Source organism: Solanum tuberosum, unplaced genomic scaffold, assembly GCF_000226075.1.
Source record: "Solanum tuberosum cultivar DM 1-3 516 R44 unplaced genomic scaffold, SolTub_3.0 scf00135, whole genome shotgun sequence".
NCBI lineage: Eukaryota > Viridiplantae > Streptophyta > Magnoliopsida > Solanales > Solanaceae > Solanum > Solanum tuberosum.
The window spans coordinates 737,450-759,921 of NW_006239059.1; the positions used below are offsets into that span (position 1 = coordinate 737,450).

Genomic DNA, 22,472 nt, shown 5'->3' on the forward strand with positions numbered 1-22,472 from the left:
TTTTTTTTTTTGAGAGGGGGGGGGGGGGGGGGGGGGGTTCTGTATCCTGTTTGCATGTGATATATCCCCCAAATGTGTAATCCCTATTGAAAAATTGATTTTTGCAGGTGGAGCATGTGAGAGCTGAAAGAAATTTATTGGCAGAAGTGGCCAGTCATTGTATTGTAAAATTATACTACTCATTCCAAGATGCTGAATATCTTTACCTTGTCATGGAGTATCTTCCTGGCGGTGACATGATGACTCTGCTGATGAGAGAAGATACATTGTCTGAAACTGTAGCTAAATTTTATATTGGTCAGAGTGTCCTAGCTATAGAGTCTATTCACAAGCATAATTACATTCACAGGTATGTTTGCATCAACTTCTTATTTGTGAAAGTTACTATTATGAGATAATTAAGACTTAAGATAATTTATGTGCATAATTTGAATGTGAATATGTAATAGCTTTCTTGAGGCATAGTTCTTTCGACGTTGTGACTGTTTTGGTGTTTATATTTTCGATTTTTTTTCCAGAGATATCAAACCTGACAACCTTCTTTTGGACAAAAATGGTCACATGAAGCTCTCTGATTTTGGTCTGTGTAAGCCTCTTGATTGTAGAACGTTATCCACATTAAAAGAAAATGAAGCTATGGATGATGAGAATATAAAGGATCCTATGGATATAGATAGCAGCTTCCCAGATACCAATGATGGAAATAAGTGGAAAACCCCCCGCGAAAAACTTCATCATTGGCAGATAAACAGAAGGAAATTGGTATGTTATATTACTGATATATGTTGTTTCTTCTTTGCGTTGTGTGAGGATTTACATAATTTCATGGAAACAAAATTCATGTGTTGCAACATGGAACCCAACAAGCCACTACCTGCTTGGTGAACCAATACAACCCGAAGCATAGTATAAGAAACATCTTTATAGGAATCCCCTACATAAATGAAAAGGATATCTCAAAACAGCAGAAGTCTAATATAAGATACAAAATCATGTGTTATAGTTGAATGAATTTATCTTGTTCCCAACACTTGCACTTATGTAAAACCAGATCATTGCAGGAATGAGAAATTGTATTGGCTTGTATTTCAGTCAATGAAAGAATGCTTTTTTGCAATATGTCAATAACTCTGATATATAATCTTAATATTCACTTTTGTAGACACTAAATTTAGATATGTGTTATTTAGCAAGTATTGAATTTTCTATGTATTTAAAACTAATTTTTGTCTTCTTCATCATCTAAAAGGCATTTTCAACAGTTGGTACACCAGACTATATTGCTCCTGAGGTACTATTGAAGAAAGGATATGGAATGGAATGTGATTGGTTAGTGTTCATTCCGAAATTAGAGTTAGTTTTTTTGCATAGATCACCAGGAGTTCTTGGATTCTCTGCTCATGCGTGTCACTGCTGTGCATGAATCTATGTGACAAATGTCCAAATGTCAATAGCAAGACCTTGTTCAAGTTGGTATATAAATTCATTGAACTAATTGATGGATTTGCCTCCCAATATTTACCTTGGATACTTCTCTTTTGATTAGTTCGATTGCTAACATATGTGGTGGCACCTTTTACTGATAATGATAATTAAAAAACTGTATTCTCTATGTTTTATTTTATAAGATACTCTTTTCTTTTTGATGAAGATACTCTTTCTTTTCAGTCTGCTCTGAAAAGATCGACATATTTCTATATTTGGAAATTCTTTAGTTTGAACATTCTGATTTTATCCTAATTGACATGGCATGTTTCAGGCAATTAGATACTTAGGGTACTTTTGGTGTGTCATATTCTGTCTTGAGTTAAAATCTTTCTTTTCTTAAACTCCTCGTCCATGATAAAATGAAGTAGAGGCAGGAAAAATTTGTTGCACCTCTATGTCTATCTTAACTAAATTCAATCTAGCAATACCAATTAGTGGCAAACAAAAAACAAAAAGAACCCTACCAGACAAGGAATGGAATGGTCAAATAACCACTGACAACGGAAGAGAAAGTAAAGTAGATACTAATGGAGATTGAGAAAGCAGACTAAGGTTATCTGGTTTTTTAAGTTGGGCTGCTGGCTGCCTGCTACCTGCTTGTGTTGGGAAGGCAAAGGAGAAGTAGGGAGGAGTGAGGACATCAGTGTTAGCAATTTAGCGTGGGAGGATGCTGCATGAGGTAATGGGAATAGGAGTGGGATGGGGGACAAAATAAATATTTTGGAGCAATTGGAAGGGGGCTAGAGAAAGATTTCGCCCTGGGGGAGAAATCATGTTAATTTGAAGGTGAAGGGAGTTAGAGTTTCTTGATTCTAGTCCATGGAAAGGTTAGGAAGAAAGGAGTAGGATACATCTGTCAAAGGTTCCTGCTGCCTCCTTTTATGACCAAGTGGAAAACTGTAAATTAAGTGCTTAACCTCCCCCCCTTCAAGCCTTCACCATTCTGGGGATATGATATATCTGATGTTACAAGATCCAGTGCCTCATCTGCACAACAACCTCTAGTGGAATGAGACATATTTGTAGTTTGGGATTTCGTGGAACTTCACTGGAAGCTTGACCATATCCACAGACCTATGTTTTCGCTTTAGTTTGATGAGGACTGCAGGAAAATGCTTTTGTTTTCTAACCTGTTGTATAATTTCTAGTTATTTTCTAAAGTAGAATGAACCATGTTGTGCTTTATGTATTTCTCATCTTTTATCTACTATACACTACATGCAGGTGGTCCCTTGGTGCAATTATGTACGAAATGCTCATTGGTTACCCTCCATTCTACGCCGATGATCCAATAACTACTTGCAGAAAGGTAGCATCTCTACTTTCTGTTTTCTTCAAGTATGCTGTATGCTTTCCGTTTTTGTATGATAAGGATATCTATTGCTTCTGAGATAACAGAAAGTGCCCTGCTTCTTTTGCTGTAAATCAAGAGAATGGTAGAAAAGTTTGATGCTAAGAACATGTTGCAAAATGTCCACATACAAAGAACTAGAATGCTTTGTATGCGATCTCGTCCGAGTATGAACCACCTTTCTTTGCTGAGCCGGAGAACTGCTAGCTTGGACAGCTGATGTCTGAGACCTTTTCACGTGATGCTTAACCACTTAGATTAGCGTCTGTCGTTTGGTCAATTGGGTCTAAGTCTTCTACCTTTTGCACTACAAGTCTCAGATGTATTGCATTCATAGTGATTTGCTTGCCAGTGCTACAATCAATGTTTACTATGAGAATGTGGTGTATTAGTGACACCTATCTCTGTATTAGACCAACTACAATGTACTGGTTGCCTTCTTGTTGAAGAAAGCCTTCTTTTCAGATTCTCCTGCTCTTCCAAATCTATCAGATTCTAACTCCATGTGTGTGATTGCCAGATAGTTCACTGGAGAAATCACCTAAAATTTCCTGAAGATACCAAACTCTCACATGAGGCAAAGGATCTTATTTGCAGGTTACTATGTGATGTTGAGCATAGACTGGGCACTGGAGGTGCAAACCAAATAAAGGTATATTTGAATCATTCATCCAATCACTTTCACTAGAACCTTCATGTTTCTTCTGTTAAATTTATTTGAAGTGGTTTATCAGGCTCATCCTTGGTTCAAGGATATTGTATGGGATAGGCTGTATGAAATGGAAGCAGCCTTCAAACCAGAAGTTAATGGAGAGCTGGACACCCAGAATTTCATGAAGTATGATGAGGTATTTCATGAAACTGAATGAGTCTTATTTTTTTATTGGAGAAAGTTAATGACTTTCATAGCCAGTGACATAAACCCTTTTGATCCTTTTAAATATCTAATGCATAGTTAATGTCTATTTGTAACACCTACAATATTTTCCTTATTTTATTTATACATTACTGTCCCACCATCTGCATTTACTTACAAAATGGACTGCGACATGTGTCTTCTTTTCACTGTCTGCTTAGAATATTGGTGAACCGTGAGAAATGCCTCATCCAAAAGGTTAAGTAGTAGAGGGTAGATTTCTATTATTTGTTTTTAGATCCACAGCACACCCTCTCGCATGTGGGTTTGATTCTTTTTCTTGGGTCAAGTACGTTAAAATATTTTGTTGGTGGGAGATGGTGAAACTCGAATAAGGACCTCTGCTTCCTCTGAAACCATGTGAAGCGTGTGGACCTACTCATCTAAGAGTTTTATACTGTTTGTATGCTGCCCTTTAGAAGATACAAGTCACATAGTAGGCATTTGCACAACCTTCCAAAATGGCAGCCTCTTGAAGCACTATTCTTTCTCAAACAAATAACAAAATTCCCATGATGGTTATTCTCGCATTCAACAGCATGTGTTCCTCAATTGTGCATTTGTTTTGGGTTGAATATATATATTGGTCTTGGAAGTTGTCGATGAGTTGCTTAAGTTCGAACTCGATAGCTATGAGCATGGAGTAAAGTTGGGTTTTAAAATGGCCAAAAGATTTGTGGGGGAGGGGGGATAAATGTGTGTGTTCCGCTATCCGCTAAATGTATGTATATATGTACAGTGTTGAAGTGTGTGAATTGCCCTCGTTTTTCAAGTTAAATTGTTAGAGGCTGTAATCTGCGATATGTCCCCTAATGACCATTTTCAAAAGAGTTTTCTCTCTTCCATTCTCTTTTCACAAATAAGTTAAGACAAGAAACTGGTAGAGTTTCTTACAATGCAATTTGTATCCTGCCTTGTAATCTCACTTTCTAAAAGCAGTTGCTTTCTATTACTTCATGAGTAGGGTACTTTTTCGACTAGCTAACTTTAAGTCAAGATCTAAATTTTATCCTTGCTGCTATGCTTGTATTAGTTAAGTCAAGCTTTCTCCTTAATCTATGTTTCTAGTCAAAGTTAGTCACACAATATTGTGCATGGTCTTTAGTTCTGGCTTCTTTTAAAGACAATTCATGCCGAGCATTTTGCTTTGTGATTTCAAACTCGTGGTCCTCACTTTTTCAATTGCCTACTGGCAAGAATATGCTTTATTCACATGTTAGCCTTCTGAAACTATATTTGGTGGATCTATAGTCTGTCACCTATGTCATCTAGTTCAAATGTAATCTGTTTCTCCTTGTAACTGTTTTCTTGCCTTCTGGACTTCTTCATAGATGGATACTCCAACATCAGCAAGATCTGGTTCAGGACCTTCTCGGAAGGTTTGTAACCACTGGTTCTTTTCTGTCTGTATTTCAGTACCTTTTGTATATGATAGTATTTTATGGCCAATGAACTGATAACGTATGTGGATCCTTATTATTGGCCACTTGCCTGAAATTCTGTAGCAATAAGCAAAAGACAGAAGCTTAGAAGGGTTTACTCAGAACATACTGTGGAGCCATGTTTTGGCTTCATTCAAACAAAAAAACTACTTAAATCTGTTTTCATCCACTCTTATCCAAAAATATAAATGCAAGCTACGTTGGATATTGCAAATCAGTAGCTCTCTAAATATGTATAGCTTCTCTTTTTTTTTTTTGAGAAGGTAACATATTTGTATATATAGATATAAAGTTGGACCTCCCACTTCAAAATTGTGTGAGTCCCCCATAATTACAAAATGCCATGCAAAATATCTCTGCCATCCTATATCTTCTTTACAAGGAATTAGAACATCGAAAATTGAACCATGATCTTCTAAGCTTATCCCTTTACACCAAAAGTAAAAAAAGATGACACTTCAATTTCAACTTCTGGATGTTGCTAGTCTTCTCTGCAAAACATCTTTGATTTCTTTCCCAGATTGTCCACCAAATGCAAGCTGGGACAATCCTCCATCTCTTTTTGTTGCCAGTTGGGTGGCCTTCACCGTTCCAGCAATTGAGAAATTACGAGATACTTCTTGGTGTTACCCATTGTATACCCCTTAAGTTTAAAAATATCCTCCATAGCTGTGAAGTTCCCTTACAATGTAAAAAAAAGATGAATAATTGTCTTTGCCTCTTCTCCACATATGTAACATCTAGAGTACAAGGGTATTATCCTCTCCTGGCAAGATTTTCCTGTGTAAGAACTGCTCCTCTGGCCAGTAACCAAGTAAAACATGCAACTTCGTATGGAATTTTAACCTTCCATATCATTTTCCATGGCCAACTCTCCAAAACATAATTAGATGTGTTGAATTTCCTATTAGCTAAACTAACAGAGAAGTTCCCAGTTTTGTGTCCTTGCCATATCAACTGATCCTAGTAATCTGCTCCAGCATTTTATATAATTCAACCACTCTGCCCATCTCCCAATCAAAAAGGGATCTTCTGAAGGTAAGGGTCCAGCCTTGAGGACTCCATACCTCTCCAACTGTAGCTTGTTGTTGTTGATTGATCCTGTGAATATCAGGAAGAGATTTACCAAAGCACCACTTCCCAACCAATTGCCATTCCAAAAATAAATCTTTATACCATTACCAATTTTAAGAGTGGTTTTGGTGCTGAATTCTGGCAAAGGATTCCTTATGGGCTTCCACAGACCAACTCCATAAGGAAGGCTCATTTACCATGTTGGTGGTCTACTGTTCTTCTGTACTGTATTTCTCCTAATCACCTCCTTCCACAGTGAATGCTCATTTGAAGCAAACTTCCATGGCCATCTCATCATCAAGCTTCGGTTCTGTACCTTCTAAGCTCTTTTCCCCAAACCCCAATCCTTCTTGCTGATTACCAGTGAATCCCATTTGACAAGGTGAATTTTTTTCTTTTCACTGTTTCCTTCCCATAGAAAATTTCTTCTAAAGGAATCAATTCTCTCGGCAACAGCCAGCATTCACTGGAATAGGGAATAGAGACATCATGCATGTTGGCATAGCATCCAGAACTGAGTTTATTAGAATAAGCCACACCCCAATGAAAGGTACTGGCACTTCCAATTGGCCAGTTTCTTCTCACATTTTTCTATAACTCCATTCCATATCCTATTTGATTTGCTCCTTGTTCCCAACGGAATCCCCAAGCATACAGTTGGCAGTTCCCCAACTTTTCTATACAAAATATTAGCCAAACTTGGGATATCATTTACATCTGGATATACATTGCTTGTGTTCCAGCCAATATGTAAGCCTGAGATATCTTCAACCAGAATGAAAAAATCACCCTCATCATCATCGACTGTTCTCTGTCAACTTCACAAAATGCAAGAGAATCATCAGCATACTGAAGGTGAGAAATAACCATACTACAGTCAGCTCTTGCGTTAACTTTGAACCCCTGATCCAATAATTTTCCTGTGTTCTTTTCACCATACCATTCAGTCCTTCCATGGCTATGATGAAAAGGAAAAGAGAGCGAGGATCTCCTTACCTTAAGCCTATCTGGGAAGGAAAAAAACCAGCAGGAGTACCATTTATCAGTACTGAAAATTTGACAGTGCTTATGCAAAACTTTATTTACCCAACCCATCTTTCGCCAAATCCCATTTCCTCATCACATCCAGCAAGTATTTCTTATATGTATATATACTTCAGAGGCTTGTAGATTTTTGATATATTTTCTATATCTTTTTCTTTTTTAGTTAACAGATATATAGCCTTAGATCCAATTGACACCACATTATTGCATACGTACTTTTGAATAAAACCTACCTGAATGGTCATGTGTATAACATGCTTTATGAATCATTAGTAAAGTAGATGTTTTACTTTAACCAAGTACTTTACCGTCGATATCTTTTACTACTAAAAAAGAAAAAAAGCAAAGTTGTTCTTTTACTTCGATCTTCTTGTTTTGTTTCTTGTACATCGACCTCCTAAAAGTCATGACATTTTGCACTCAGAAAACATGTCCATTCCTTGGGATATGTGTCCTTACATGCATAAATAATGACACAAAGCTTAGCTGCAATTTAGAAGTGGTTATAAAGTGTTTATGCGAAAGTTATAGAAAGGTGGATTTGAGCACAACTGTGCAAGATTCTGAAAGGATCATGAAGTCTTTTCTAGTGTTTGTGCTGCTGCCTGCATGATTTGTGGTACATCTAAAATTTCTCGCAATAGTCCCATCCTGGTATTCTTCTACCTAACCTATGAGAATATTATCCATATTTCAAGTGAAATATTTGATGCAAAATAACATCCTACTAATATGTGTTTGCAGCCTCAGATAAGTTAGTTATCTAACTTCAAGTTTCATATTTATAGATGTCATTAACTCCCAAAGATTTAAGTTTTGTGGGCTATACGTACAAAAACTTTGATGCTGTCAAGGCACTACGCAACTCTTCTGGTGAGTCATTTGTTCCCCTTTCAAGGCCTTCTACAATTGTGTAATTATACTTTAGTTAGACATTTGTGTGTGCTTATCTTTCATAAAAGTGGACCTCTGACACCTAACTAGAAATTTCCCTGGAACTACTGTAACTACCTCCAAAGAAGCACTGTAGGTTTCCTCTAACTTTGGAGGGATTCTCTGCAAGTTCTTATCTGAAAATGAAACCAGTTCAGAGTTCACAAGATTGATATTAGTATTACTTATTATTGTTATTGTTACTATTCATGATGATGGTGTTGCAAATCTATTTGTTTGTTTATCTGGCTTCTAGGCTGAGTTTGGACGTTTTGGTACAACTACTTTGCTTCCTTTCCCAAGCTCTCTGATATTTTAAGGATGCAGTTTCTCAATTGCACATGGTTTTATATATTCTGTAGGAAGTGGAGAGGATGGTTTATAATTATTGGTCTGGCTCTACGCTGATCCGGTTTCAAAAAAATAATAAACTAGTGATGCTAACCTGCAAGAAGTTTTGTGGAAATTATAATATAAAGAACCAAAGTGAATGTTTAAACTATTTCAGAAGGCAAACCAGGCATTAGACTATTACCTTCTTGTTGAACATCCAATGGCACTTTATCCAAAATAGGAAACAAATAGAACTTCAAAAGACCGCACGGAAACCTTTTGCTATTTTGAACCTCATCTCTGTTACCCTGAACTAATGAGTAGTATCTGTCACGTTTCTATTTGCTTTATGTGATGGAAAATGTTTATTTTATCTTTGTCTACTTATAAGTACGCAGAGTGATTTCATTCTCATTTAATTTTTTTCCAGATCCTACAAGGGACACATCACCTAGGCGACCGTCAATTGATTCCATATTCAGTAAGTGTTATGACCTTGTATATGGTTTAAATATCGAACTTCTTATTCTACTAGTCTAATTAATACATCTGCAGATAATTCTAAGGACTATCCTTCAACAAAGGGAGCAGGTGGAGAAATAGACACAGAGATGATAACGTCAACCGGTTATGCAATATCTCCATGATATCGCCAGCTTTATATTGAAAAAGAAACTAGCGAAGGTGGTGGTAGCATACACCTGTTGTATTTGATCAGGTTGTTCACCCCTTCATCAGCATTCCAAGTGGGTTCTCTCTACATTTGGCAGCACCATGATATAAGTGTACAGTAATGCTTGAGAAACTCGGTTGATTCGTAGGACATGGAAACTGTTGTAGGAAATGTAATGTTTGTGCAATAGAAACTTAGACTGCTTAATATCATCCATTGCCCAGGTTGGCAATCAAATGCTTTCTCTTGTGGTAATTTCTGGTCAGATGAAATTAATCGAATGGGAAATATTTCTTCTGGGACCAATTATACTGTGGTTCCTTTTTTAAATATATGGGCAAAACTTTGTTCATAAATATTGCAATCCTCATTGTATCTTCACTTTTTGTTATGGTAGAGGCTTTTCAGTAAATGTGGACCATGATATGTCAAACAATTTTGTTTTGACTACAAATAAATGATAGTAATATTTGACATCTTTGAACAAAAACCTTTGAGACATGGCTAGGAAATAATTTTGTGAGCATGAGAAGCTTTAGCTTTAACATTGTGTCATCAGTCTTTCCGTTTGTCCATGTATCTTCCAAAGAGATGATTCTTTCAAGTAAGTGTTTGTTTATCAAATTGGCACAAACTTGAAATATTTACTTTTGGAGTTTGAAATATAGATTTTTTAAAGAGTTTTTCAAGTTCACTCACAACTTCTCATGTGTACACGCTTCAACTTCAAATACTACTTCATTTTCAAATATCAACTATGTCCAACCACCTAACTAATAAGTGGTGTTATGAACAGCACATGCTCACCTCACCTATTGAGGTATTAGATAACTCTATCAATCATGTTTTAGGTGATTTGAACAATTATTTATTTCACTAGATATGTGGTTTTATTGATCAAATCCAGCCCCTTGGTACTAGCATCCTGTTTCCCTCCCAAGATCCTCAGGTTACATTTCCATAGTCTATTGGCTCCATGCCTTGTACAAGTATTTAGTCAAACTACTAATTTTTTTTTTATATATATATGATGTAAAGTCGAGTGAAAGAATAGTGCTCTTTCATTTTCAACGTCCAAATTTCTTCCAAATTATCTCCTATGACAGAGCTAAGAGAGGCAATCAAGGAAGAGACTAATATAACTTTCAGCTCTCATGTTAAAAGATCCAAACAAGGGAAGAGTTACCATTCCCTTACCCGCAATAACTGTAACTCAAAAATAATCTCAGCAACAGTACTAAAGATTTTAACAAACGTAATCCCTTATACTGGGTGGTGTACCCCCGTGAACCAAAATTTTCAAACACACAATAAATAAGTACAAGAAAACACCAAAGACCACAATAAAACATGAAGCTGCACTCGACTCGAGACCCGAATGAAAATCCAAACCATCCCAACACAACAAATAAGACCACAAGAGAAACATTGCTTATATCTCTCATATCTATACGATCAGACAGAAACAACGAATGCTATAAACCTTCCAAAAAAAAAAAACTCTGACTGAAAAATACAAACATTTTAATTCTTCTCATCAGCATTCTCTTCCTTCTTATCTTCCTTTTCCTCTGTAGCTGCAGGGGACTCTTTGTCTTCGGGCTTGTCATTTTTATCTTTGCTTTCAACACTAAGCTTTTCAATAAGTTCAGTAGCAGCAGCACCAGCTTCTTCACTTTCTCCAGATTTTGTCTGTTGAGATTCAGCAATTTCTTCAACCTTCTCTTTGAAAGCCTTGCAATCTGTCGGACAAGATAAAAATAAAGTAAAAATCTAGTTTTGAAACACAGAGGGGTAACGTTAAGAATTGCTCCAATTATCTCATTAAACTCGGTTCTACAAATCTGGAGTGATCCTAAACAATTGTTCAGTGTTGATTTAAGATGACTTGCAGGATTACAGCCCATGCAAGGAATGTAACTAAGTTTCATGAATGTACTCAAGGAGTTTGTAAGCCATTAATAAGTAATCACACTGTAATATGAAACTAACAAATTGCAATTTACAAGTAAAGAATACATCAAGAAAATTAGTTTCTGATTCCCCAATACATCAACCTCAATTAAAGAGTGGTGAATGTCAAATGTTGCATGACATAATCCACCGTCCAAGATATTTCAGTGTCTTCAGGGAAAATTAGCTAGACAACTCCTGAAGAAGCACTAGCAAGACTACAACTCATGGATGTATGGAGTGTGTGCCACATTAAATAGGCTAATCACCATAATTCAACATATCATAATCAATAACCTAAACCTGCACTGAGTAACAATTACAAACACCACACTTTAGTATATGGTTGGACTTGGCAATATGAGTCCTCTACCCATTCCGTTCTGTTTGGAACCATTTTATATCAATACTAAATGATGTCTTCTAATACAAATTAGGGCACTCTAAACTACTCTAGTCTCAACACCGCCAATTGTCAATCTGTGGAAGTAGTGAACTTATTTCATTTTTCATCTTATCACTTGATAAAGCACATTTTGATTGAAAATAGAAGATTTCAAATAGGATATGGAAATCCTATCCCAAGGACTTCCAAGCATACACATCAGAAGAAGAGAAATTGCTGAAAAAGCATATCTTAACTAAAGGCGGAATAATAACATCCAAAAGATGCATAAACAGATTACTCACTCTCAACTGAAGCAAAGCGAATGCAAAAAGTTTCGTCTTTCAGTTCCCCATCAGCAAAGTCAGCAGCATGCCACACACAAGACTTCTCATTCCCAGCATGTTCTTGGATCGACATAGTAGGAAGGACTACACAAGAGATTTCAAACAGCAGTTCAGAATAAATACAACCACAAACACATTAACAAAACATAGAAAAACCAATAAGGGAAATCAACAATCAACAAAAATATAAAAGAAGGATTCTGACCCAAGTGGTTGGCACAGATTTTCAGCGTCTTGGATTGCCTCATCACAAGCCTAACCTTTCCAGTTTCCTTGTGCTTGAGAAGCTTCACAGTCCCAACACCTCTCTCTTTCCATTGACTCCCTTCCTTATCAAATCGGTATAACTTCGATTTCCTACAAATATCCATATCGGGATTACAACCACAAACAATGAACATTCCCTTTGCTGCCAAGAGGAATCTTTCGCCAAGTTTTTTATGTATAACTCCATCCCTTCCTAATTAAAATTGTGGGGTTTGGAAGAACAAATTCATTTCATTTTCCTTGAACTTTTAGAATAAGATTTAAATATTCAAAAAGGACATACAAGGTAATATAATTATACTTCACACTAGTCAATATTTGAAATCATCATCAAATGAGCCAGGGGTGGATCTAAGAGGACTCAAACACCCTCGGCAAATAATGACACCATATATGTAAGGGCTTTTTAAAATTTTTAGTGTACATATATAGACTTCAAATACCCTAAACACAATACTTGAGTTTGATTCAATGGCTTAGAGGGTTCAAAATGTACCTTGAGGCTCTAAGTTCAAATCCCAAGAACTACATTTTTTATTATTTCAAACCCCTTACTGAAAATCCTGGATCCACACCACCGGGATGAAGCAACACGATTAGTTATAGATTCATAGAGCCGACCCCAACAGAGTCATTTGTAATCAAAGGAAAAAACAACTAGTAGCTTTTTTTGCATATAGCTATCACATGGAGTGGGATAAATACTTTGGAATTGAGACTTAGTACATTGATCATTCTGAAATAAGAATAATAGATTCTATACATCTACAAATCATTTCCAAAAAAATTAAAGCTTTACTACCAGATCAAGCACTGGATGTCTAACGCAGTGTCGAAGGAATTAAAGCTTGTTTTTGGAAAAAATGAACACATAGAGAAAAGGGTTACTAACAGATCAAGAAGAACATGTTCATTTTCTTCACCAGTGGAGACAGCAACTTCTTGTAGCCTAACAATGGGAGCAACTGGTGCACCAGTGTCTTCATCATCACCAGTTGGGTTTTCTCCTACTTCTGGTTCTACTTCTTCTTCTTTCTTCTCCAATTTGGGTTCTACAGTACTGCTTGCCATCACTCTAGATTTTTGGTTTTAGAAAGATTTACGGCGGATTTCAAGAAGAAGAAGAACAAGGGAGGAAGTAGGGTTTTTGATTTGATAACTTGCCTCTTTCTTTTTGCTTTTTTTGGTTGGAGTTTGTATGGCTAGTCCTCTAAGTTAAATTAACTATGAATGTTGCCCCTCTTCCACTTTTTTTTTTTTTTTTTTTAGCCTTTTGTAATTAAAGTAGTATTTTTTTTAGGAAAAATTACGCGAAATGACAAATATTTATAGCATATGATTTAATTTAGCTACAATTTTGGATATTTATGATTCATGGCTACAATTTTGGATATTTATGATTCGCGGCTACAATTTCTTAAATTTTGATATTCGGTTCCTAATTGTATAACTTCAGAATTTGTATAATTTAGTATCTGATTGTATAAATTCAGAATTTGTATAATTCGGTATCTGATTGTATAAATTCAGAATTTGTATAATTCGGTATCTGATTGTATAAATTCAGAATTTGTATAATTCGGTATCTGATTGTATAAATTCAGAATTTGTATAATTCGGTATCTGATTGTATAAATTCAGAATTTGTATAATTCGGTATCTGATTGTATAAATTCAGAATTTGTATAATTTAGTATCTGATTGTATAAATTCAGAATTTGTATAATTCGGTATCTGATTGTATAAATTCAGAATTTGTATATGCTTACCCTAGCTATTTGTTAATACATTTGATTTGTATAAGTTATGAAAAACTCATAATAAAATACCTTGTTTGTATATTGGTAAGCGAAATATACAAGCGGGGTTCTGAAAAAATCATAAATGTATAAATACATAATTTGTATATATTTACCATATTTGTATAGTGACAAGTGAAATATACAAACAAAAATACTAATAGCAAACGAAACTACAGTTATGAAGCGTAATTATGCAAACTATAGCTAAGGAGACTTATTAAGTTTAATCTCTTTGCTATTTATGAAATTTTCTTTTTTTATTACCTTTTGTTATGTCGTAAAACTATGAGCCTGGTTGGATTGACTTTTGACTTATTTTTACCATTTTAACTTAAAACTAAGCTTATTTATGATCTACCCAAATACTTCAAATATTTTGAAAGGTTGTTTTTGGCTTACAAACATCTCAAATAAGTCATCCAAACAAGTTCTAAGTTAAAAGAGCAACAACAAGATAGTAGACAAAATATATAGAAAATAAAACTCTATTCTTTTTTCCAAGTATATTTTAAGAATCTACCATATGAGTTAGAATACTTCTATTTATAGTGTTCATAAAGACTTACAAAAGGTTGTTATAACATGCATAAATGATAGTTATGAGAGAAGATCACCAAGAAGGTGAGAAACATAACATTAAAAATTGAGGTCACAAAGGAGGTAAAACATACGGGTGAAGAGGTAATGGAGAGATTACAATTAGTGGACATCCACATAAATAAAATAGGTCTGTCACGACCCAGATCGTCGTGATTGGCACCCACACTAACCCGCCGGTGGGAGAACCATTCATACTAATTAGCTAACTCAAGAACTACACATTTAAAGATACAGAAGCTGGTTTAAATGTAGAAATAAAGTAGAGTTCCCATAAACTCCAAAAGTCTAACAACGACTATCAAAACATTGCGGAAATATTCCATAGAGCTTGAAAGTCAATGTACCAAAACTCTAACAAAGAACCATAAGTCTAAAGAACAAGGGGCACAACCCCTGAAAGCTAAAACAACTGATCATCTAGAGTACTAATCTAAGTCCGAATAAGAGGGACTGAGCAAAAAGAGAACTCATGGCAGCCTGGAAGAACTGGATCACCCTTAAATTCGATTGATCACTGATCTCCTAAAACGAGGTCTATCGGTAGCCGCCTGAAGATGCCCTGTACTCAACAAAGAAAGAGCAAGTGCAGTATCAGTACACAACCACAATGTACTGGTAGGATCACGCGCGGCTATTCCAGTACGCACAACACATACAAGCAGTTACAACATAGTAAACATGCATATACAGAATATAAACACATATACCGATTATCAATCATGAACAACTTACAATTCCACATTCTCCTTAATAAGTAATAACGACAATTCAATGGTCCTCTCATGAAACTCATACCCAAACATGTTAGTGTACCGGAACGTGGTACCCGATCCAAGTTAGTGTGTCGAAACGTGACACCCGTTCCAATATGTATGTCGGTACGTGGCATCCGATCCCAGTTAGTGTGTTGGAACGTAACACTCGATCCATTCAACAAGCCACAATCACAATCACAATGTACATTCTCAAAATCATACAATCAAGTGTCGATTCATGGCATACAATTATTCATTCATACTCATTTGCATTAGGTGTGATCAATAATGCAACATTTGTATACATACATACATTACAATGAAGCAATTACTAGTATACATCACACACACAAGAAATCAAACCATCACCTACCTCGAAACCAAGCTTGAATTCTCCTAAGAAACTTGATTCTTCCCTTTTCGGATTCTATCCGCTTGTTCTAGGTCTAGAAATAATTAATATAATGCAAGGATCAATAATTATGGTCTAATTACCCTGATTATAGCAAACCCAATAACTCAAGACCACCAATCCATGATCCTAAGGTGTAGCTAGGGCTTTTTCCCACCATCCAATTCAGTTCAAAAACCCTCCCCCAACAATATATAATCAATCTAAGTTCTACGAATTGAAAAACAGATTAGGGGAGTAAAAACCTTACCTTTAGTGCTAGAAAAGGTGGAAAACTGTCAAGAAATTGCCTTGGTTTGTCCCTTAGCTCTCAAGAATGAAAATTGCAGAATAATAACGTTTTTAGGATTTATTTCCGACTTAAGTCTCGACTGTCCCGCTATGGAGGCCCCCATCCCACCACAGCGGCCCCGCCCTGGCGGCTTGCACGGAAACAGAGAGTCGAATTAAGAGTTTCAAGCCCCCATTTCACAACACACCTTCAACCTATGACACTCAGAAACTATTCGTTCACGTTAAGATTAGTTTCGGGAGTTCTACTCGCTCGAATTCGATACCGTAAAGTCGTACGGTTTCCTTAACGTCTTAGATATCTACTCATGTAATAAAATTCGTACTTAGATCTCTCATTCGTTACCAGATATCCCTAGACCTTAGTGACTCCGATTTCATCAAAATCTGTACTAGGCTAGGAATTCTCAAGTTACTACGAAAAAGTTTTCTGACCCAAATTCTTTCCCCGATGGACTTTCTATAACGACGGGAACATGTCGTTACAAGGCCAAACACATATATTGACCCTTAAATAGGGTTGTTCAGAATCGAACCGAAATCGATAACCCGAACCAAAAAGGTTATTGGTTTAGTGATTTTGCTAACAATTTTAATTTTTTTGGTTATCGGGTTATTAGTTCTTAACGATTTGAGATTTTTTCTTAACGGATTAACCGATTACACGATAGTAAATTAAATAATTATATTTATACCATTTTGTATTTAAAGTCCTTGACTTAGTGTTTAGTTTCCTACTTTTATTTCTGGACGTCGTCTCAAACTCTTGGTTATCTACAATATAAAAGTGGTTGCTTTTGCACAATATGCAATTTGTGAACTCATGTTCATGGTTCATTTGGTTTGTTACCTTGTTTCTAAGTAATTTTTAATGATTTTACTTGTGTCATATTTTAATGGTTAAACCGATAGCCGAACTAATAACGATCAATAACCGATAAGCCAACATCTTAATAGTTTTATAACGGTTTAACATCTCTACAAACCGATAACAAATAAGTCAAATCAATAAACTTCAAAATTGAACCGACCGATACGCAATCCTACCCTTAAATTTGCCCCTAATTTCATTTTGGCACTTCAACTCAACCTTGTTCCATTCTAACCCTTCAACTCCAATTTTCATGTTTCATTTAGACACTTCTGTCCATGGAATCAACAAAAGGGGATGCGTGTACTTTACACGCCATGACATGGCACAAAATCCAATTAAAAACACATACACAATCCTCTAACTTACCCTTATTTTTCATTTTGACACTCTATCTTAGCCTTGTTCCATTTAACCCTTCAATTCTAGCATTTTTTATGTACCATTTAAACACAAAATACTAATTTTATGATTTCTTTATTATATTTATGCTCTTTATTTCCACTTTTTCATTTTAAAAATCGACGTTTGTCCGTTAGTTTTCGTAAAAAAAATTAAACAAAATTAACGGATGAACATCAATTTCTTAAAAAAAAATATTTTTTTTGAGACTTTCACTATATTTTTGTGTGAAAAATAAGTGTGTTGAATGTCTTTCTTAAATAATCGATTAAATTAAATAACACTACGTATCTTATTTTTTTCATATTCAGGCTATCTGGATGTAACTCAAATACTAAATTTTTAATTTTTAATTCAACTCAATACGGGTAGAAGAACACATCTTCAATACGAGTAAGAAAAACTCTTATTCATTGCTAATAACACTACTAAAAAATGTTAGAACTCGATAAATTTCGTTGGGTTGTTATTGATTTTTTCCAAGAAAGAAAATTGACGCACTTTTCATCAGTTATTATTCACAAAAATACAGAGAAACTCTAAAAAAAATTAGTCATTTTATATTTAAAATAATCAATCTTCGTTCATTTTTTTTTTTTTACAAAAACTAATGGACGAGTGCCGATTTTTAAAATGTACAATTCCAGTTGATGATCATATATAAAAATAATGAAATCATAAAATTAGTATTTTGTGTTCAATTGATACATAAAAATAAAGTTGAAGGGTTAAAACGGAATAAGGCTAAGATTTAGTGCCAAAATGGAAACTGAGGACAAATTAGAAGAGTTGTGTATGTGTATGGCCCCAATTAAATAACTGTCGTGTGAATCTTTTATCCCCAAATAAAATTTTAAAATCATTCAATCAAAAAAGAATTCATTTTTGACTCCAAAAGACCCAATCTCGCGGGAGAAGGGTCGTGGTATTGATGGTGGCAAGAGATAAAAGAAGAAATAAAACATGTTTTTAAAAAAAAGAATACCTCTTTTTGGCTTTCACTCTCTATAATGACCCGGTCGGTTATATTTTATTTTTCTATGGAAATTACAATTTTTCCCTCCCGATGTTGATCCCTAGTCATTTTTGATTGAGTTTGAAAATTGGTTTTGAACATTTAGTTAAAAGTTGAGATTTTTGGTAAGTTTTGAGTTTGAAAGACTAAGTTGTTAAGAAAGTGATTTTCGGTGTCTTTTGGAGTGTCGAGCGTCGGAATGGGATTCCATCAATTCCATCAGTCCCAAAATGTGAAATTAAATTTGTGAGAGTTGTCGGTTTCAGTAGGATTTGAGTCCTAAGTTGTGAAATTATGGAATTTTAGCCTATGAGTTGACTTTGGTCAACATTTGGGTTTCGCATGCTCGGATCAAAATTCCTAGAGGTACGTTGGATTCGGGGGAAGATTTTAGGCCTAGGTGAGGTCTTAGTTGATTTTTGAGAGGTCCCAAATTTATTTTAGCCTTTTTCGGTGTTGAGTTAGTTGTGGTTTTCACGGATGTTGGATCAAAGAGAATTCAAATTCGTGTTTGGACGGTTCCATTGAGTCTGGAACGTCGAGTATAATCGATTTGCATATGTGGTTTGTGTTTACGGGAGTCCGAATGAAACTCGAAGGTCTTTTCGATGCTTTTGAGTTGGCTAATTTTTCTGTGTTCTGGTGCAACCCTCCGCGTTCGCGGAGGGAGAAGGTGAGAACCCCGCATTCGCGAAGTCTCGATCCTGTTCGCGGGAGGTCAAAGTGTTGACCTCCGTATTCGCGGGAGATCTGTTGCGTTGGCGGAGGTCCAGTCATTAAAAACCTACATTCGCGGAGGATCCCTGGCAACATTAAATCCAAATTTTGGGGATTCTTCCCATTTTCATTTTTGGAGCTTTGAGAACTCAGTAGAGGCGATTTCAAGATAAAATTTATAGGTACGTTTCTTTAACTCTAAATCTTCGATTACCCATTATTATTATTGAATTTATGAGTTTAAATCAAGATTTTGGGTTGATAAAGTTGGGAGTTCTTAATGAACTTGCGTTTTGAAGTAAAAAGTGAGTTATGAACTGATTTTTAAGTCCATTTTCGAAATGATTTTCCCTAATGATGTTCCTAAAGCCTTGAGTAATGTTTTCAAGTATTGTTTTTCGGATTCAAACCTGATTTTTTGAATTGGATATTGTGTTGAATGGCTCACTGTTCAAGGGAAATGTTGTGGGTGTTGTTGTTTTCTGAAAGTGATTGTAAACACTTGCTTATTTATAGATTGTGTGGCTTCGAAAGTGATTCGGAAGGGGAAAACTCAATTATTTGAGTGATTGATTATTCATTTGAGGCAAGTGGCTTCCTAAACCTTGTATTCTAGTTGAATTTGTATGCTTCCTCCGTTGCTTGTGTGTTGGGAGTAATGGGGATGAGGTGAAGGGTTAAATTGTCCACTTGTTACATCTAAATGAATTAAAATGGGTTGAAGTGAAAAAAAGGATATGTGTTGAACATAATGATGTGAATTGCCTTAATGTAACTCTTATTGATTGACTGATTAAATGCTTGAAAGCATGACTGTGGACTTGAATTGTGCAAATTGTTGTCTCTTCTATGTGGTGTGATATTGTTTGTGTGCTTTGATCGCTGAACACCGTGATGAGACATGTGATGATAGTGATGCCGAGGTCTTTATCGGCGAGTGTTATTATGCCGAGATCTTTATCGGAGAGTGTTACTATGACGAGGTCCTTATCGGTGAGTGTTATCATGCCGAGGTCTTTACCGGCGAGTGTTATAGAGCCAATAAGAAATGGTTCCGGATAGTGATGATCATTGTGACTTGATACACTCGATGCTTTTGCGTGACTTACTTGTGGATTGTGATTGATATGCTCGTTATGTGCGACTGAACTACTTGTCATTGAGATTGACTTATTTGACTTGTTCAATTATTGTTTTGTGGGGATTGAACTGTGAATATTGGGCTTCTAAGCCGTGTATTTTAGAATTGCTAGGTTGGGCTGATTTCTGTGCAGTTTGAGGAGGTTCGATTAGAGTGTAAAGGGTATTTGATTTCTAGCTAGTTGTTTTGCTTAGTAGGTTGCTTGATGGGTACCGTATTGTTAGTACTCACCCTTACTTCTAAACTTGTGTAGGTTCCGTGCCCAAACCCGTGTGATCTCTTTCTCCTTCTATTGATCTCGAGGCTCGTCAAGGACTTGAAGAGGTAGCTGCTTGTCATTCGGCAAACCCTTTTTTTCCTTTTCTTATACTTTGTTCTATTTGAGAAACAAAGATTGAGACTTGTATTTATTTCTTAATTCCGCACTTATGTATTTAGTGGTTTGTACATATGACAACCAGATTTTGGGGGTTTTAGTAGAAGAATAAGTTTTTCCGCTTTATCTTGTTCTTTTCTTTACTGTTTTCCACTTTTCTTTCTTTTTCGTTGGGTTGATGCTGACTTGTCTTGGTGGAAAAAGACAAGTGTCATCACATCCATTTTTGGGTCGTGACACTCTCTAAGAGAAAGTGTGATGCACACACTCTGCCACATTACTTATTTGTGTTTAAATGATATACTTTTAATGATGTTGAAGTGTCTACTTGAAACAGGTCATAGTTAAGATGCCAAAATGAAAAATTGTGGCAAGTTTAAGGTCCTCCTTATGAGTTTGGTCATCAAATATTTATAACACTCCCCTTAGATGTTCATAGATCATGTGTCTTATTAAAACTTTACTAGGAAAAACTCAATGGAAAAAAATTTCAAGTAAAGGAAAAGGAGTACACATATTTTGAAATACGTATTATTTATTACCTCATTAAAAATCTTGTCAGAAAAAATCAGTAGGACAAAATCTTGATTAGGAAAAAAAGAGTGTAGCAATACGTATTTTACTCCCCTTGATGAAAACGTCATTTATTGATACTACTCTTGCTATGCCTACTAGTACATGCTATTTGTACTGATACTACTCTTGTTATGCCACTTGGTATAGTCTGCTTGCAGAATCAATGTTGTTTCTCAGGAGAAGGCGAAGATGATCTCAGACAACTTCTACCTCTCTATCCTTATGGTGGGAGTTGCCTTGTTATTTTAAATCTTGTTATCTCTTAGAAACTCTTGTACCTATTTAGATTAATTTCTTGGGAGGGTTCAATGTATTCTTGACAAAAGTATATTGTATTTTAACTAAGTTAGTATTTTATGTATTTATAACAGTGTGTTTAGTTTATATTTTATTTACTTCTGCATTTCATATTCCAGTTTTGGGGTAAGAATTCTCCTATTTAGATATTAGAGTAGGTGTATGCACGACCCGATGGATTGGATCGTGACAGTTAATGTTGAATCCTTACCCTGTTACCTCTTCATTTTGGCCCAACTGTAGGCGTTCCACATCTAAAAGCTCTAATCAACCTCCTGTTGGATCTTATTATTCAAGAGATGATATCAACAATACAAATGTGATTCTTACCACAAAAACAATAATAATCAATCTTCATTATTTGTATTATATCAACAACAAAAAAAAAGTAATATATTAGCTTGTTTCAAGATGTAATTTGTTAACGCATGTGGACACTCTGCCCTCTCCAGACCCACTTAGTGGATGTCATTGGTATATTATTGTTGTTGTTGATTTTTCAATTGCCGAAAGTTTTGATTTTGAGCACCTCGATAGTAGGGAATCTTGGTGTTTTTCTTCCATCTTTTTCTGAAAACTTTAATTTTAGTGATGCTGAAAATATGATCTCAAATTTATACCAAAATAACTTTAGTTCCAGCAAAAATTACCTATTTGTTTTTAACTTTATGATTTTTTAATAACTCCTAAGTCATAATCTATACGACTAAATTTCATTGAGATAAGTTAAGAACATATTTGACTTACTGAGTTTAAGCATGCTTGACCTAACTAAATTTTAGCATTTATTAGAAGATTGATCATTCAAGAAATCCACTTCTGAGCTAGCTATGCACCTAAACTGGTTGGATATGTGCAAAGGCTCAACTTTTTCCCACCATAAGTATAGTTATAGGAGTAAGGATATAGTTATTTGAAATCTAACTTGGGACTGATGTCCAGTTGGTGTCTTCCTAGATTACAAATTCGAGTTGTAAGCCTATTTTGATAATAAATAAAATGTTTATTTAC

At 35.4% G+C, this 22,472-nt stretch overlaps 2 protein-coding genes and 1 long non-coding RNA gene across 3 annotated transcripts in view; 2 read left to right on the top strand and 1 right to left on the bottom strand.

Moving 5' to 3' along the window:
* Positions 1 to 9,633, top strand: part of LOC102599932 (serine/threonine-protein kinase 38-like) — a 22,099-nt gene extending 12,466 nt beyond the window's left edge. The window contains exons 4-13 of the mRNA XM_006351537.2: positions 108 to 349; positions 519 to 762; positions 1,250 to 1,329; positions 2,713 to 2,797; positions 3,360 to 3,491; positions 3,574 to 3,687; positions 5,087 to 5,134; positions 8,104 to 8,188; positions 9,012 to 9,062; positions 9,137 to 9,633. Coding sequence (XP_006351599.1) covers positions 108 to 349; positions 519 to 762; positions 1,250 to 1,329; positions 2,713 to 2,797; positions 3,360 to 3,491; positions 3,574 to 3,687; positions 5,087 to 5,134; positions 8,104 to 8,188; positions 9,012 to 9,062; positions 9,137 to 9,228 — 1,173 coding nt within the window. The 3' untranslated portion in view covers positions 9,229 to 9,633. The remainder of the gene's footprint in view (positions 1 to 107; positions 350 to 518; positions 763 to 1,249; positions 1,330 to 2,712; positions 2,798 to 3,359; positions 3,492 to 3,573; positions 3,688 to 5,086; positions 5,135 to 8,103; positions 8,189 to 9,011; positions 9,063 to 9,136) is intronic.
* Positions 5,141 to 7,471, top strand: LOC107061380 (uncharacterized). Its single transcript, XR_001473939.1, has 2 exons — positions 5,141 to 7,126; positions 7,219 to 7,471. It is a non-coding gene; the product is annotated as an uncharacterized lncRNA (long non-coding RNA).
* An 859-nt stretch (positions 9,634 to 10,492) lies between the features above and the next one.
* Positions 10,493 to 13,403, bottom strand: LOC102600266 (ran-binding protein 1 homolog c-like). The gene is made up of 4 exons (XM_006351538.2): positions 13,099 to 13,403; positions 12,145 to 12,296; positions 11,898 to 12,023; positions 10,493 to 10,996 (listed from the first exon to the last, which is right to left on the bottom strand). The coding sequence occupies exons 1-4, from the start codon at positions 13,275 to 13,277 to the stop codon at positions 10,779 to 10,781; spliced, it is 675 nt and encodes a 224-aa protein (XP_006351600.1). The 5' UTR covers positions 13,278 to 13,403; the 3' UTR covers positions 10,493 to 10,778.
* Positions 13,404 to 22,472: the final 9,069 nt, after the last annotated feature.